This window comes from Rhopalosiphum padi, chromosome 4 (genome assembly GCF_020882245.1).
Source record: "Rhopalosiphum padi isolate XX-2018 chromosome 4, ASM2088224v1, whole genome shotgun sequence".
Taxonomy (NCBI): Eukaryota; Metazoa; Arthropoda; class Insecta; order Hemiptera; family Aphididae; genus Rhopalosiphum; species Rhopalosiphum padi.
This window is the reverse complement of record NC_083600.1, coordinates 51,958,354-51,972,571: the sequence shown is the minus strand read 5'-3', so window position 1 is coordinate 51,972,571 and position 14,218 is coordinate 51,958,354. Positions and strand designations below refer to the sequence as shown.

The 14,218-nt window shown below is 28.0% G+C and overlaps 1 protein-coding gene and 1 pseudogene across 1 annotated transcript; one reads left to right on the top strand and one right to left on the bottom strand.

Moving 5' to 3' along the window:
* On the bottom strand, positions 1-8,616 carry LOC132928777 (ras-related protein Rab-13-like). The gene is made up of 6 exons (XM_060993641.1): positions 8,430-8,616; positions 5,005-5,065; positions 2,080-2,218; positions 1,825-1,914; positions 1,462-1,575; positions 1-371 (listed from the first exon to the last, which is right to left on the bottom strand). The coding sequence occupies exons 1-6, from the start codon at positions 8,545-8,547 to the stop codon at positions 273-275; spliced, it is 621 nt and encodes a 206-aa protein (XP_060849624.1). The 5' UTR covers positions 8,548-8,616; the 3' UTR covers positions 1-272.
* Positions 8,617-11,552: 2,936 nt separating this feature from the next.
* On the top strand, positions 11,553-12,554 carry LOC132930037 (uncharacterized; annotated as a pseudogene).
* Positions 12,555-14,218: the final 1,664 nt, after the last annotated feature.

The following is a 14,218-nucleotide window of genomic DNA, read 5'->3' as shown; positions in this document are numbered from 1 at the left end:
TTACGTATTATTTAAGTATATTTATTTCAATACTGTAATAACGTTATAATATTATGCGTATTATATTATGTATTTACTATTTGTATTATAGTAATCACTAATAATTAACCACATTTATGTTCCGTCGTTAAAGTATGTTAGTTTAATTTCTCGACGTCAGATAGGCGCGATATAAGCCAACACGTGTATTATTATAATAGGCTTTAGGATTTTTCATGAAATTAAAAACAGCTAAACTTTTATGATTATTATTATTATTAAATTTATGGACATTAACAGGAACTGCACTTCCGTGTGGATTCGGCAAAAGCTTTTTCGAAAAGTGGTGAACATTTTTCCCTCGGTGTTTCGTCTCTTAGCCCGAACGCTCCCTATAAATGATATATGTGCAAATTAACAAGCGAATACAAAAATAATATGTAAATAATACATTATTTTATACGTGCATATTTAAATAGGTACGTATTTATAATGTATTCTAGTGGGAGCCATGGCCGGGTGTCATTTTTCTTTTTTTGTAATTTAAGGGAAACAACATTACTGTCTACAAACATCACTATAATAAATAATAATATTATTTTTTCGTTTTCTTATATTAAGGTATAGGATGATGTGACAAGACCTAGAACCAGATATCCGTATATAATTAATTTTATTTAGTATACTTATTATCTATAGTATGCCTATAGTTGACCGCGTCGAAGGTTTTATTTATATATAATATAGATCCAATTAAATTGATGCATACTATACTATTTTCGTTTTATAGAGCGTTTCATTAAATTATATAGTTATATAGCTGGACTTGGAGATATTCCTTTACCCCATATAAACTTCTTTTTTTAATAGATTATTCATTTATAGCAGAAATCTAAAAATCCTCCATTTTTTTTTAAATATTTTTCAATCCTAAGAAAAGGTAAAAAATTACTAAAATATGAGATAAAATCTTTTTTTTATGTATCGGAATTAATATAGCAACTTTAAAAAGAATAAGTATTTTATTTAACGATCTGCATATAAATTTTAAAAAAATGCCTAGGTATAAATATAGGTAGGTAATATAATATATGAGGTGACTTTTAAAGTTAAAAGTTAAACACTCATTTCCATGAAAAGTATTAACGTATTTTTAGAAACTGTTTTTTACAAAATTTTAAGTCCTTAAAAAAATATGTATTTACAAATATATATATATACTTTTTTATTGATACCTTTAAATGCATGAGATTTTATGTTTTTGAATTACAGCATAGGTATGTATAATTTTATTTTCTGAAATAGATTCTCTTTTTAAAAGTTTCAATAAATAGGACATAGATATAAAAATACAATTAATTATATTAATAATATTTCTTTTTTAAACTTATTTGATAGTATGATTGTGCCATATAGTAATATGATTTAATACCAAAATCACATCATTTTAATATAATATCATTTTTACATGTAATAGCTCACCGAGTATTTGGAACGTTCTTTGATCATTTTAGCCAATGCCTGAAACGCTTCTTCCACATTGACGTCCATTTTACACGAGACTTCGAAAAACGGCATATCGTAGCATTCCGCTATCTAAACATAATTGGTAAAATTAATATAATACGTAATATAAAGTATTATACAATATAATGTACTAGGTATAGTATATAATATATACTGCATACATAATATTGTTGTGCATTAGTGCTGTATCGATTAATTTATTTTATTTATTTTCAAACATGATCGTAAAATGTAAAAATTTATGTTTAATCGTCGATGCAATGGACCGCTATAGTATAACAATATTATTTCGTATTGACAAATTATCTGAATACTCACTTTTTCACCGTCTGCTTTGTCCACGGCTCTTACTGTCTCGTTGTCACATTTGTTACCTGCCAAAACTTTAATAACATCCGGCGAAGCGTTCTAAACATATGTATTATTTATTATTGTATGTAATTATTACATAATTTACATTGTAATATTCATATTATAATTAGGTATTATTAGTTGCATATATATATTGAATAATTGGACCATCATGTTCTTGTTCGCGATTATTATACAATTAAACTGTTCGTTAAAACTCACCTCTTGAATATTCTTCAACCAGTACGTCAAATGGTCGAATGAATCCAAATTCGTGACGTCATAAACAAGTAATATGCCCATTGCGCCTCGATAGTAGGCCGTAGTCAGTGTTCGGAAACGCTCTTGCCCGGCAGTGTCCCTGTGTATGTTATTATTTATTAATATATTAATACAAATATTTTAATATATTAATAGGTATAATAATTAATTACGCTGATATTTTTTATTTCGTGATAATGAATCGCAGGTCATTAAAGAACTTTAATTATAAGTTGGCTACAACAATATATTATATAAGAACAATAAAGTTCTTTTTTGAACCATTTTTACATATTAAATTGTTAACTTAAAATTATTTTTTCATATAATTTTTGTTATTTGCATCTATATATTTACTATATAAAATGTCATTTCTGCACGGTGCAATAGATTTTCAAAAAGTGAATTTGACGCAAGTATAGAAATCATGTTTAAGTGTGCTAGTAAATCTTCATAACATAATAATATAATTTAAAATTACTATCAATTTATTTTTAAGCATATAGCTTATAGAGTAATAACCAATATGGAATGTATAATACATAATATATATAAGGACCCTGTCATACAAGAAGCTTATTATTTATTGTATTTAAATATTTAAAGTTAACAACTCGTTCAAGATTCTAAAAAAAAGATGGTTTTTGGACTATAAAATTAGAAATATACATGATTTCATTAATAAAAAAAAAATAAAAACAATTAACAGAAAATCAAAAATAATAATTAAACTATTATGATTTCAAAAATATATCTATAGAAAAAAAAAATTCGCAACATTTTAAAACTTTTCGAAAAAATTAATATTTACCTACCTTAAATAAAAATAGATACCCACGATGCTTTTATTATTTAAATTCTGCTGGAATATTATTATTTCAAAATACGAGTATACATAGGATTCGATACAAAAATAACTTATTTAAACTTTTTTAGATATTGTTTTAACAACGGTAATAAATTTTATTGCACCATCTTACACAATTTTATATTATATTATACACCATAAAATCTTAGAAATAAGAATATCTTTCATTTATAACATGTTATATAATAAATGTCTACATCACATTTTGTCGAGTTTGGTAGAATTGTAGTTAAGTATACCTAATTATTGTATTAAGTACATACTACATATGTTGCATTTTATTATAGTTATATTTATAAGACTATTATCGTTTGCTAATTAATTTTGCTTTTTTTTATTGATATTTCATAAGACGGCCTTATTGTTCTATTATCGTATAATATTACTCATACATCAAATATATACACTAAAATTGTTTGTTTGCGTTTTATTGTGTAAGTTTTTTTTCATTTTTACAGAACTTAAAACAATAATAATATGTTATTAATGATTATGCTATAGCAGATTTTCCTACATAATATAAGACCTAATTGAATCATTTTGTACAAAAATACCTATCAAATGAACATAACAATAGAAAGTGGGTTAATGTCATAGAAAGATTAAAAAATTCAATTACATGGATCATTCGATCATTTAATAAGCTAGTGACGTTTATTTGTATACTTATAATAATATTATATTATTAATTGAAGTATGAAAACGTACAATGCCAAGATACCATAATTTGTCAATTAATAATTATAATTTAAATAAAATTATTTATCCTGCCAACCGCGACAAAATTGTATTGACTTTATGTCATATTTTGCACACATCATGACGTTGATTTACCTAGCTATATTATTGGTTTAATCTACTCAGTTATAATATTATTGAATATAAATTAAATATTACGTCGCGGATGTTTCGCTGTAGTAATTTACATTTTAAATTAATCGATTTATATTCAGTTTTATTTTCAGTCAAGCTGTTCTGTATAAAATATGAAGTTAAAGTATTTTTATACATATACTAAAATAAATTATATTTAATACTTGAATAATACATTTTATTAGGCGTTTTCTTATGAAATACAAGTTGGATTAATTTTAAAATAGTACTTACAATTTTTCGTTATGTGTGGTGAAATATATTTCACATAAATATGAAAAATATCAAACAGCTGTTGGCTTTTATATTTGGCATTATGATTGTTTTATTATATTACGTAACGATATGATAGGATATAGATACTTTTATTTTTTTCAAGTAGTAAGTACCTAATGCCTATAACATACAATCTATATACATTTTGAAATAAAAATACACTCGTTGAAACAGTAAACAACAACTGTAGTGGGTATAATAACTGGTCATGTAACAAGTAAGTATGGGTACATAATATACGTCATGTGCATGCAAAAACGAATTTTAATTAATTGTATCATAATAATATAATAACGATTTCGTTATTATAACACAGTGCAATTTTATTTGTTCAGTGTTAAATTGTCTATTTTTGTATATACAGTACAATGTCTCGGTATTTGACTAAAAATTTTAATTTTAGTTGAATTTGCGTATAAAATAAAAATAATTTAAAACGACACTCGCGTATTTTTTAGAAAAATAATACTATTTCACACCGCGTCATTCTGCATACATAATATAACGTTAATAATTTCACAGTTGTACAATTTATTTATTTAATTCGTTCAAAATCAAACGATTTTAACTTTAGATAGGTACTATTATTATTAAAATTGGTTTTAAATGTATTGAAATGAAATTAACTGCAATTATATTTTATTCTATATTATTCATTGGTGTTTTGATATTAGTTTTCGTCAAATAAGACGACTGCACCGATAATGCCAAAAAATAATGTTGTATCAATATTACCTATGGTTAGATTAGATTAAGGAGAGATCATTTAACTATAGATATTAATTAAATATTTTAAATAATAAATACGCTTGTCGTTATGTATAATAATATTATATTTATAATATATTATATTATATGAACTGGCTTACCATATTTGTAACTTTACCGGCTTTTCGTCCAATTGAATTATCTTCTGTTTGTAATCGACTCCTGAAATCCGAAAATATTATTATTTTTAGCATCCTATATAGAATATAGATATTATAGTAAGCAGGTATATTATTGTTTTGACATTCTACAAAATGCCTCGACATTTGCATTTTACGAGTCGTCGCGTTAGCATATATAAATAAAATATGCTCTCGTGTAACGATGTTAGCTCGTACAATTTTACCCCTTTTAACCGTTTGATTTGCATGGGTAGACATTGTAATGTAACCTAAATACCGCGCGACAACCACGCAATTTAATGATAATTGTCTAAGAAACACGTCGCAGAAAACGTTGTGACAAAAAAGAAAATAATCGTCGTGTAAAACATGTACGAGTTGTAAATTTCCGGCTGTTTTAATATTTTGTAGTCCGGAACAAGTATAAGTACCAATATTGTATATCCGATTCAATTAGAATTTGCAAAAAAAAAATATTTGTTTTTAGGTTTGCCTTTGGCTCAATTTTTCTATTCGATTGTAATATTTATTAATTTATTTATTTACTTAATAAGAGTGTAATATAACGCGTGCACGATGAATGAATTTTATTATATCATAATATTAGTTATTATAACAATAATAGTTTTAAACAAATAGCAATCATTATCTTTTATCTGTTAACCGCCATACTGTCATACTGATATACGGATTACGCATCAAGAGCTAAACAATAAAATCATAGTTTAATGTTAAATAATCCCAAGTACGAATTTATTAAGTAAATAATTAAAACAATTTGTAATCAATGCTTTTACGAAATGAAAAAAAAAGGTAAATAATAAAATATCTAATATTTTTCAGAAGGTATAATATAACTTTATGGGCGTAATATACGTAGCAACGACTATTTAATGAGATTTTAAAATTTAAACAATACCGGCATTTTTCTTCTATAATATTTATGATACAATTTGGATTAAAATGGAATAAAATAAATTAAAATCGTTAAACCTGTATATTTATTATAGTTTACTATACAGAGTTTTGCTTCGTGTTTTTCCTTGCTACCCACCTACTATTACTCGTTACTCTTACCCTCCTATTTATCTATACATAGCTATTTGAATATTTAATGGGATCTAAAGTAATAAATTCATCTTTTAAAATATTTACATAATTATCTTTTTAAAGTGGACCAATCTCAAAATTCTACAAAACACAAGAAAAACATTTTTTTTTTTTTAATTATTTTTATTTTGTATTCAGCTATAACCCAATACAAAACATCAAAAATTTTAATAATTGCGCTGTGGGACTCTAATAACCTTTTTCTTAAATCATACTTCGAAAATATTAAGTATAAAAATAAAATGTATTAACTTGGACGAATACGATCAAACACTTTGTATGTATATATATTATATAGGTATTAAAACCAAAGGTTTCGTTGACGTATGCAGCAAAAACAACCTTATAATATATTACCATAATATGGTGTATTATTATCTAATATGGGATACATGGATACATCCTTTGGTGAAATCCCCGACGGGATGTTGGTCAAATTACGTTAGGTTTCGATTTTCGGACGACGAAACCTAGTTTCAACGGTGTATAGTATCTATATCCTATATAATATTCATATTAATAAATATCCATCATTATTTATATATGGATGGTTGTTTGTCCCTTTATGCAACATTAATCATTCAGAAATATCGTATAAAATAATATATTTGCGTGCCTATATAAAAATAAACATAGCATCATTGATGATAATAATTCAATACTTTTCTATATGAGTTTGAGCTATAGAATTTATTTTTACTTATAGTCACATGCAACATAAAATGCGCATATACAACTGTAAAATGTATCTAATATAATTAATACCAGGGCTGGATTAAAGTTCTTGCCGCCCATAAGCTGAAATAAATTTACCAACTAAAAAAAAGAAGCTATTTCGTTTCGACCGTTAAAATTTGCCACCCTAGGCTTTAACCTAAACAGCCTAAGTGGTAATACGGCCCTGATTTATACGTAGGCATATTAGTACATTGCCCGTTCATTGATACTCATCATGAAACCGCGCAGACATTACCCATACACCTTCCAAGGTAGTATATGTACACAATATAAATACTACATGTATATTAAAAAATTATCGTAAATTTAAAACTAATAATAATAAATGATAAATTCAAAAAGGATTCCGTTAAAACAATCGATTTCATTTCTCTGAGCCATACGGTGGTGCATAATATTCTAATCATGTATTTATTTGGTGATCGACGGTCGTGGTCAAATCGGATTTAAACACTTACAAAATATTTAACGTTATACACATATACAAGGCGTATTACCTATTGGCTATTACGTATGATATATAATATAATTACTAGTATTTATTGTTGCTGCACGCTAAAAATATTCATTATGTAATTATACGCCCGCTAATTATATTCACCCATAGTTGAATATATCATTGTTTAATATGTTACCCGGTTACCGCATGCACGCCTTATAATATATAATACGTATTTCTGCATTTCATATATTGGGTTTTGGGTATAATGTAGGTTAGCGCAAGGACATTTGATACTTACGCATAAAGGTCACCATTGATGAATTTAACGACGTGCTTAGTATAAAGAACATGAAGTTTGCACACCTGGTAACATTATATTTTAAGGATGCGCAAATTTGTCTGCGAATGAAGTATATTATTATTATTATTATTATTATTGAGACTTTTGTGTGGGTTATTAGCAGTGTGTGAAGTTATGAATATGAGTTCACATTTGTACATTAAACGTAAAATAGGAATGGTTGGCTAAGAGAGACTTAATTTATGATTTATTCTTGTAATTTTTCCCTAAAAAAACTAGATACCTAGGTTGTGAAGGGTAAAATTTCTTCACTACTATTGTAATTTTTATGAATTTTGGACTTGATCAAAATACATCTAGGATTATACGCATACACGCGCGACACATACGACACATGCATCACTGCATCGATTGAAACATCTGAGAATTTGAGAAATCAGATTTCTAGTTTGCAGTATTACAAATAAATATAAATATACATATTATATCCACGTTGCAATGATTCCGTTCCGTCATCAACGATTATCGTAATGGATAATTAAGAATTTTAGTACCCATATAATATATAAATATAATACACAGTCGCTATACAATTAATAAATTGTGATCGGTAGGCAATTTACTAGTCTAACTGTGGAAAGGATATTTCATGCAATATATAATTTTTAAACATTTAAATACACATATATTATTACACATATACAAACTATGACGTACAGCGAGCGTTATAATATATTGTCCGAAAGAAAATTCGAGAAAATTCTCGCAACAAGTCCGTCAAGTCTTGGACACTAGTTCATAAATATAACTTACCTATGGTCGATATGTACGTGTCGTAATACGTCTCGTCGCAGAACCTGTGCATCAGACATGTTTTGCCGACGTTCGAGTCGCCCAGCACGAGCACCTTGTACGATTCGCCGGTGTTCATGTCACGGCATAGCCCTCGAGACACACACTGATCGGCGGCGACGGCGTTATAGTGGCGTGTGTGTACACGTCGTCGTCCCTTATTTGCGCTGTCGGAAGTCGCAATCGTTCGATTATCGTATCGGGAAATACTAGACATCGATGTCTTGGAGTAGTGTATAATATGATGGCGTACTATATAGTATATTATCGCGTCGCACTTGCCAAAAAAGCTCGATTATCGTGCGCGAGAGTCCGCCCACACCACTCTTTGCCCCGAAACGGACCATATTATACACCGACGACTACAACCCCTCTCGCCACCGCAGACGATGACTCACCCAATGAATATCGATTCGGAGTCGGCAACCCAGTCGGGGCCAAAAGTGGTACACACACTATTATATACATGACACAAAATAAATATACCCCTTTATTTTCTTTTTTTCTTTCAAACGATCATACAACCAGGGTCCGATCCACCGGATCTTCACCGCCACCGCTGCCACATTGTATTAAAATAATATTATTTGAGATTTGCCGTTTTTCCTAGATATTATTATTACAATAACCGCCAAATTATCGTTTTAATAGGTATATTACGAGGTATTTTTTTTATTGATTATAGCGAACCTGTCTAAAGATATTATTAACTTTGTTCACTCTACACCGTTTAACATTCCAATAGCATAGTTAAATCGATTTGGTCGATTAGAATAATTTTTTTTTTTGTTAAAATATTGACAATGATGAGCTACTCGTACAAGCTATTACAATGTAATTGTAAATATAGAAACCAATATTGTAGAACATATTTTTAAAATATTGGAAAAAAATCGGATGTGTGACCTGCTTACGAATTATGTGAAAAATGCTTTTTGAACTTACATTAATCTTGGAAAATCGGTTATGATGTCGTTTAATATAATTATAAATTATACATCTATATACATCGTACTTATAACAATATCGCAATATTATTATTTATTATCATACAAAAATCATAATAAATTACGTAACAGTTAGAGAAGCCAGCGATGTATTTATTTAAATATCTCAATGATACATAAAAATGAAGATATCGAAGAAAATTGGGAAAATGACCTCTCTAAAGCACAATCTGTATTAAATTATATATTTTCAATCCAAAAAAAGTGCTGAGTGAAACTTTTATATAGCTTTTCTTTTGCCTTAAAAAGCGTTGACCGAAAAAAAGCGTATATAAAACATGCATTATCCCCTCTCGGAATCTGGACAAAGTTTGATAAATAATCAATAACAACATGCCCTCAAATCCACTTTTAGTATAAGCTTAAGAAATTTAGCTAGCCTTAGCATTTTACAAACCGTCCTATATTTTTATATTTAGCTAAATACTATATGCAGAAATTTATTATCCATAAGTATAAGCTCTAACGTAAAGTACCTACTCTACAAAACTTTCCATCAAAATTATTCCTATATACCTATATATAATAATAAATGTCACAGCTAAATGTACTACGATACAGCTTGTATAGTGCATAATACTTAAATCCTATGTGAGGACTTAGGGTGTAGGAGCATTTAATATAACATACTTTTTTCCAACTCAATAGCACTGATTCGCATAAAATATGAATTTAAACAGGTGTAAACCTACTAAAACATAACAACCAATTGATTTTGCCAAATTACTGAGTCTTGTGAGTATAACGTGTAATACGGTTATATACTTTAGAATAAAATATATAGAAACTATTTCGTAGTCAAGAACCGCATTGTGGTCTCAACTTTAGGGTTATGCCAATTTATAAAATTCAAACTTTCCAGAAAACACCATTGTGCAGAATTTCTAATGTACAACCTTACGTGTCTTAGAAGTTGTTACTATTCTCCATTCTGATCTTAAACTTAAATATGTAGGCGAAAAATCAAAAAAGATTTTAAAACAGTCTAATTTTTCACTCTAATCCCGTAAACTGTAAAAATCCCGACGAGGTTTTAATCTCTACGCAAAAAATGTTAGGAAACACTTTGAAGACAATTGATTTAATGTATGTATTCAATTTAAATTCAATGATAATCATTGGATACGCGAAAAACGATTCTGAGCGAAGATGAGCGAAGCCTATATTACTAACTATTTTTTATTGTATATTTATATCGTATTTAAAATATAATTTATTTTACTATTGGTAATATGGTATGGTGGATTAATTATCCCGAAAACATTATATTTATTATATTATTGTTGTTAATTTTTGGGAGGTCAAAATTAATAAATTCTTGTATTTTTCTGATAATAATAATAATAATGAAAAATAAAAATAAAATAAGGAAAAAACACAATTTTTACGCAAAATCATTTTTTTTTGTTATGATGTATAATTTGCTTATATTGCGCCTCTTGGCTTGTAAATTTTCTAAATAAAAATGTTAAAAAAAAAATCGCGTCGTAAATTCGTTTCGTGCGATTTCCGCACCAGCCATATACGTAAAATATGCTATTTTGCGGTGTTAATTATGTCACGCTATTTGATTATTATTATTTATTTCTATGTTAGTTCCTAGCTGTCGCGCTTTATTGTTTCATATTTGTTTTCTTATACCTCCCTAAACGTGACCGCAATACGTAATTATTGTATATAAGTTTATACATTATCGCATACAACACTATCATAATAATGAATAATCATTAATAGTATACCTACACCAAGCACAGACACACATAATATAATATACATAATAAAAATATATTGTAAAATATGATTGGATTGTACTCCAATCAATCCAATAATACGTTGGTAACGGTCCAATATGTGACCTACAAATATTACTCGACCTACCGATAAGATTGTGTTGATCTACATGTTTCTTTATCGCGGTTATTTTCGTTATGGTCATTTTATTCTATTTTATTCTTGTTCCCCAATACTTGCAATCATTAATACTTGTATTTACCGTCCTTAGTCAGTACAGTTCCGATTTCATTCGTGTGTGCTCATTTTGTGAATTTTGTGAATTTTATTTTGTACTTTGTTTAACATGACATCTACTATTGGCAACCTATATAGGCACATTATTAGAGATGAAGTGACATGTGTTCAATATTTAAAAGACCTAAGGTTATTACTGGCCAATAATCCGATGACATGTATAAAGGTGAAAGATGGTGTTATATGTAATGGCCAACTTGTGGAATATTAAAGAAATAGTAAAAAACGAAATTCTGACGGTACCATGAAAAAAGTTGTAACATTACGATGTACTAAACGAGATTTCCAGACTTATCAATCGATTCGTAAAGATAATGAGTTTTTTACCTACACGGGTCTTAACGGCCATTGTAATAGTCAGCTATCACTATGTGAAATAATTGAAATAGTTTGGTTTTGGGTTAATTTAGTTCCAGTAAATCAAGCTGTAAATTGGACTAGCAGAAGCAAAAACACCATCATTGATTGGTATAATCTTTGCAGAGATATACCAGTAAATTATTTTTTTTAAAGAGAGAAAATGGGTGGTCATGGTTGTACTGTCCAAATTGAAGAATCCCTTTTTCAAGATAAAAGAAAGTATAACCGTGGTCGATTACAATGTGGGGACCATCAGCCATTAAGGCAAATAAATAATTCCAACAGCGAAGATTCTGACGAAAATGAAATAGTATACACAAATAAAAATTACGGGAATCGTATAGTAGGCCCATGGGTATTTGGTATTTGTTGGAAACGGCCAGACTTATTATTAGAACGGCGATTTTTTATCGTAGAAAAACGGGACCGAGAAACTCTTTTACAAATTATTAAAAATGAAATAAAAACGGGAACGACAATTTATAGTGACCAACGGAGAGTGTACTCAACATTAAATCAACATGGATATATTCATCAAACAGTTAACCATTCAGAATTTTTTATTGACCCGGAAACAAGAGCACACACTCAACAAATTGAAGGCTTATGGAGAATTATAAAATCCAAATATAATATTAAAAAGAACGGGGCGTCTCCTTTACTAGATAGACAACTCCAAGAAGAGTGGTAGAGATCGTGTCAAAATCCAAAAACCATTTTTGATAACTTTTTGACCAATATGAAAAATACGTTTTATAACAATATGAACTGAACTAATACAGTTATAGACGACACTGAGAAGTGGAAAAAAAAAGGTTATTTAAAATTATTTGTATTTTACATTTATGACGTAGGTCGCATATTGGACCGTTACCACTAAGTCTATATGTGCGTGATCGTCTCTACAAGATTTTTATTTAGTTTTGTAGATCGTTATTAGCGACATAATTATATTTTTTACATTATTATTCTATACCAGTGGTTCTCAACCTTTTTGGATTCATGTAATACTTATTAGCAAGAAGTCAATACTGCGTCGCCCTAAAGTCAAAATATTAAACAACCTAAACTTTACTGTACATTTTAGAAGAAAAATATGAGTGCTTTAAAAAATACAGTATGTAAAAAAATAATAATTATACATTTTATTCTAGCTGTAGTGTTGAATGAATATCGACATTTCGGTCTAAAAAATAAATAGAATTAATATAAAGATATAAACTTTGTGATATGCCATTTAGTGTAAACAGTTATTTTTATTATTATGTTGTTTCGGCGTTGGTGGTGATTAACGTTAGCGTTGGGAATAATACGATTTTATTCGACAAAATTAATAATTCTCTTATTTATTTTATTTTTTGTCGCCAATATGCTTGGGACCCTGTCACTTCCGTTGAGAACCACTGTTCTATACCAACTCTATGCGTTGGGCTATATTCTTAAACATATAGACTTAGTATAATATAGACGTCTATATTCGTTTTGAAAAATTCCTATGCAAATTAATATAACTGTATCTGTGTGTAGCAATTTACTTTGACGACTCTTATATATTTGGTTTTTATTCGAAAAATGAAAATAGCTGTAAAGAAATGTCGCTAATTTTATCGTATATATATATATATATATAACTATATATCAAGAACTATATAATTTAGCTTATGGCTTATCGTATAAAGTATGAAAGAGTAAAATAATAATGATAATAATGAGATAGATGTTACCAAAGGCATGTGAAGGCCATTTGAATCTTAGGGGATAACCTTACAAATGTAGCTTATATACTAACCAAACAGTAATATAAGAAGTTTTATACGTTTACAACATTACCATTGGATTACTACAAAATTGTAATTTGTTTTCTCATTTATTTAAGAGTAATAAAACTGTATAATATTATACAAGTAGCATTGTACTTATATATGCTACATAAATGTCATAATTTAACGTTTGCAGTTGGTTTGGAGACGTTAGTCTTATGAAATGCATGTACAAGCGGTTAATCAATATATATTTTATAAATATAAATTAAAGCGTTGGTTTAAACATTTGAATGCACTACAAAACAAATAGGAACTTAATGGATTTCATTATTTTATGAGATAATATAGTAATGACTATTTTTAATGACATAACTAAATTTTGTTTGACTAAAAATATCTTGCTTTTACTTTCATACCTGCGACTATATAGGTACTTGATTTGCAACTCTAAATCCTGAGAATTCAATGTTATTTAAAATTATTTTTGTATAGGTACGCAATTTAACAGCTATTATTTTAAACCAAACAAAAAAATAAACAATTTAAGTCTCGAGATGAGTCATCTTTGACGATGGATATTTGGTGGTTTTCG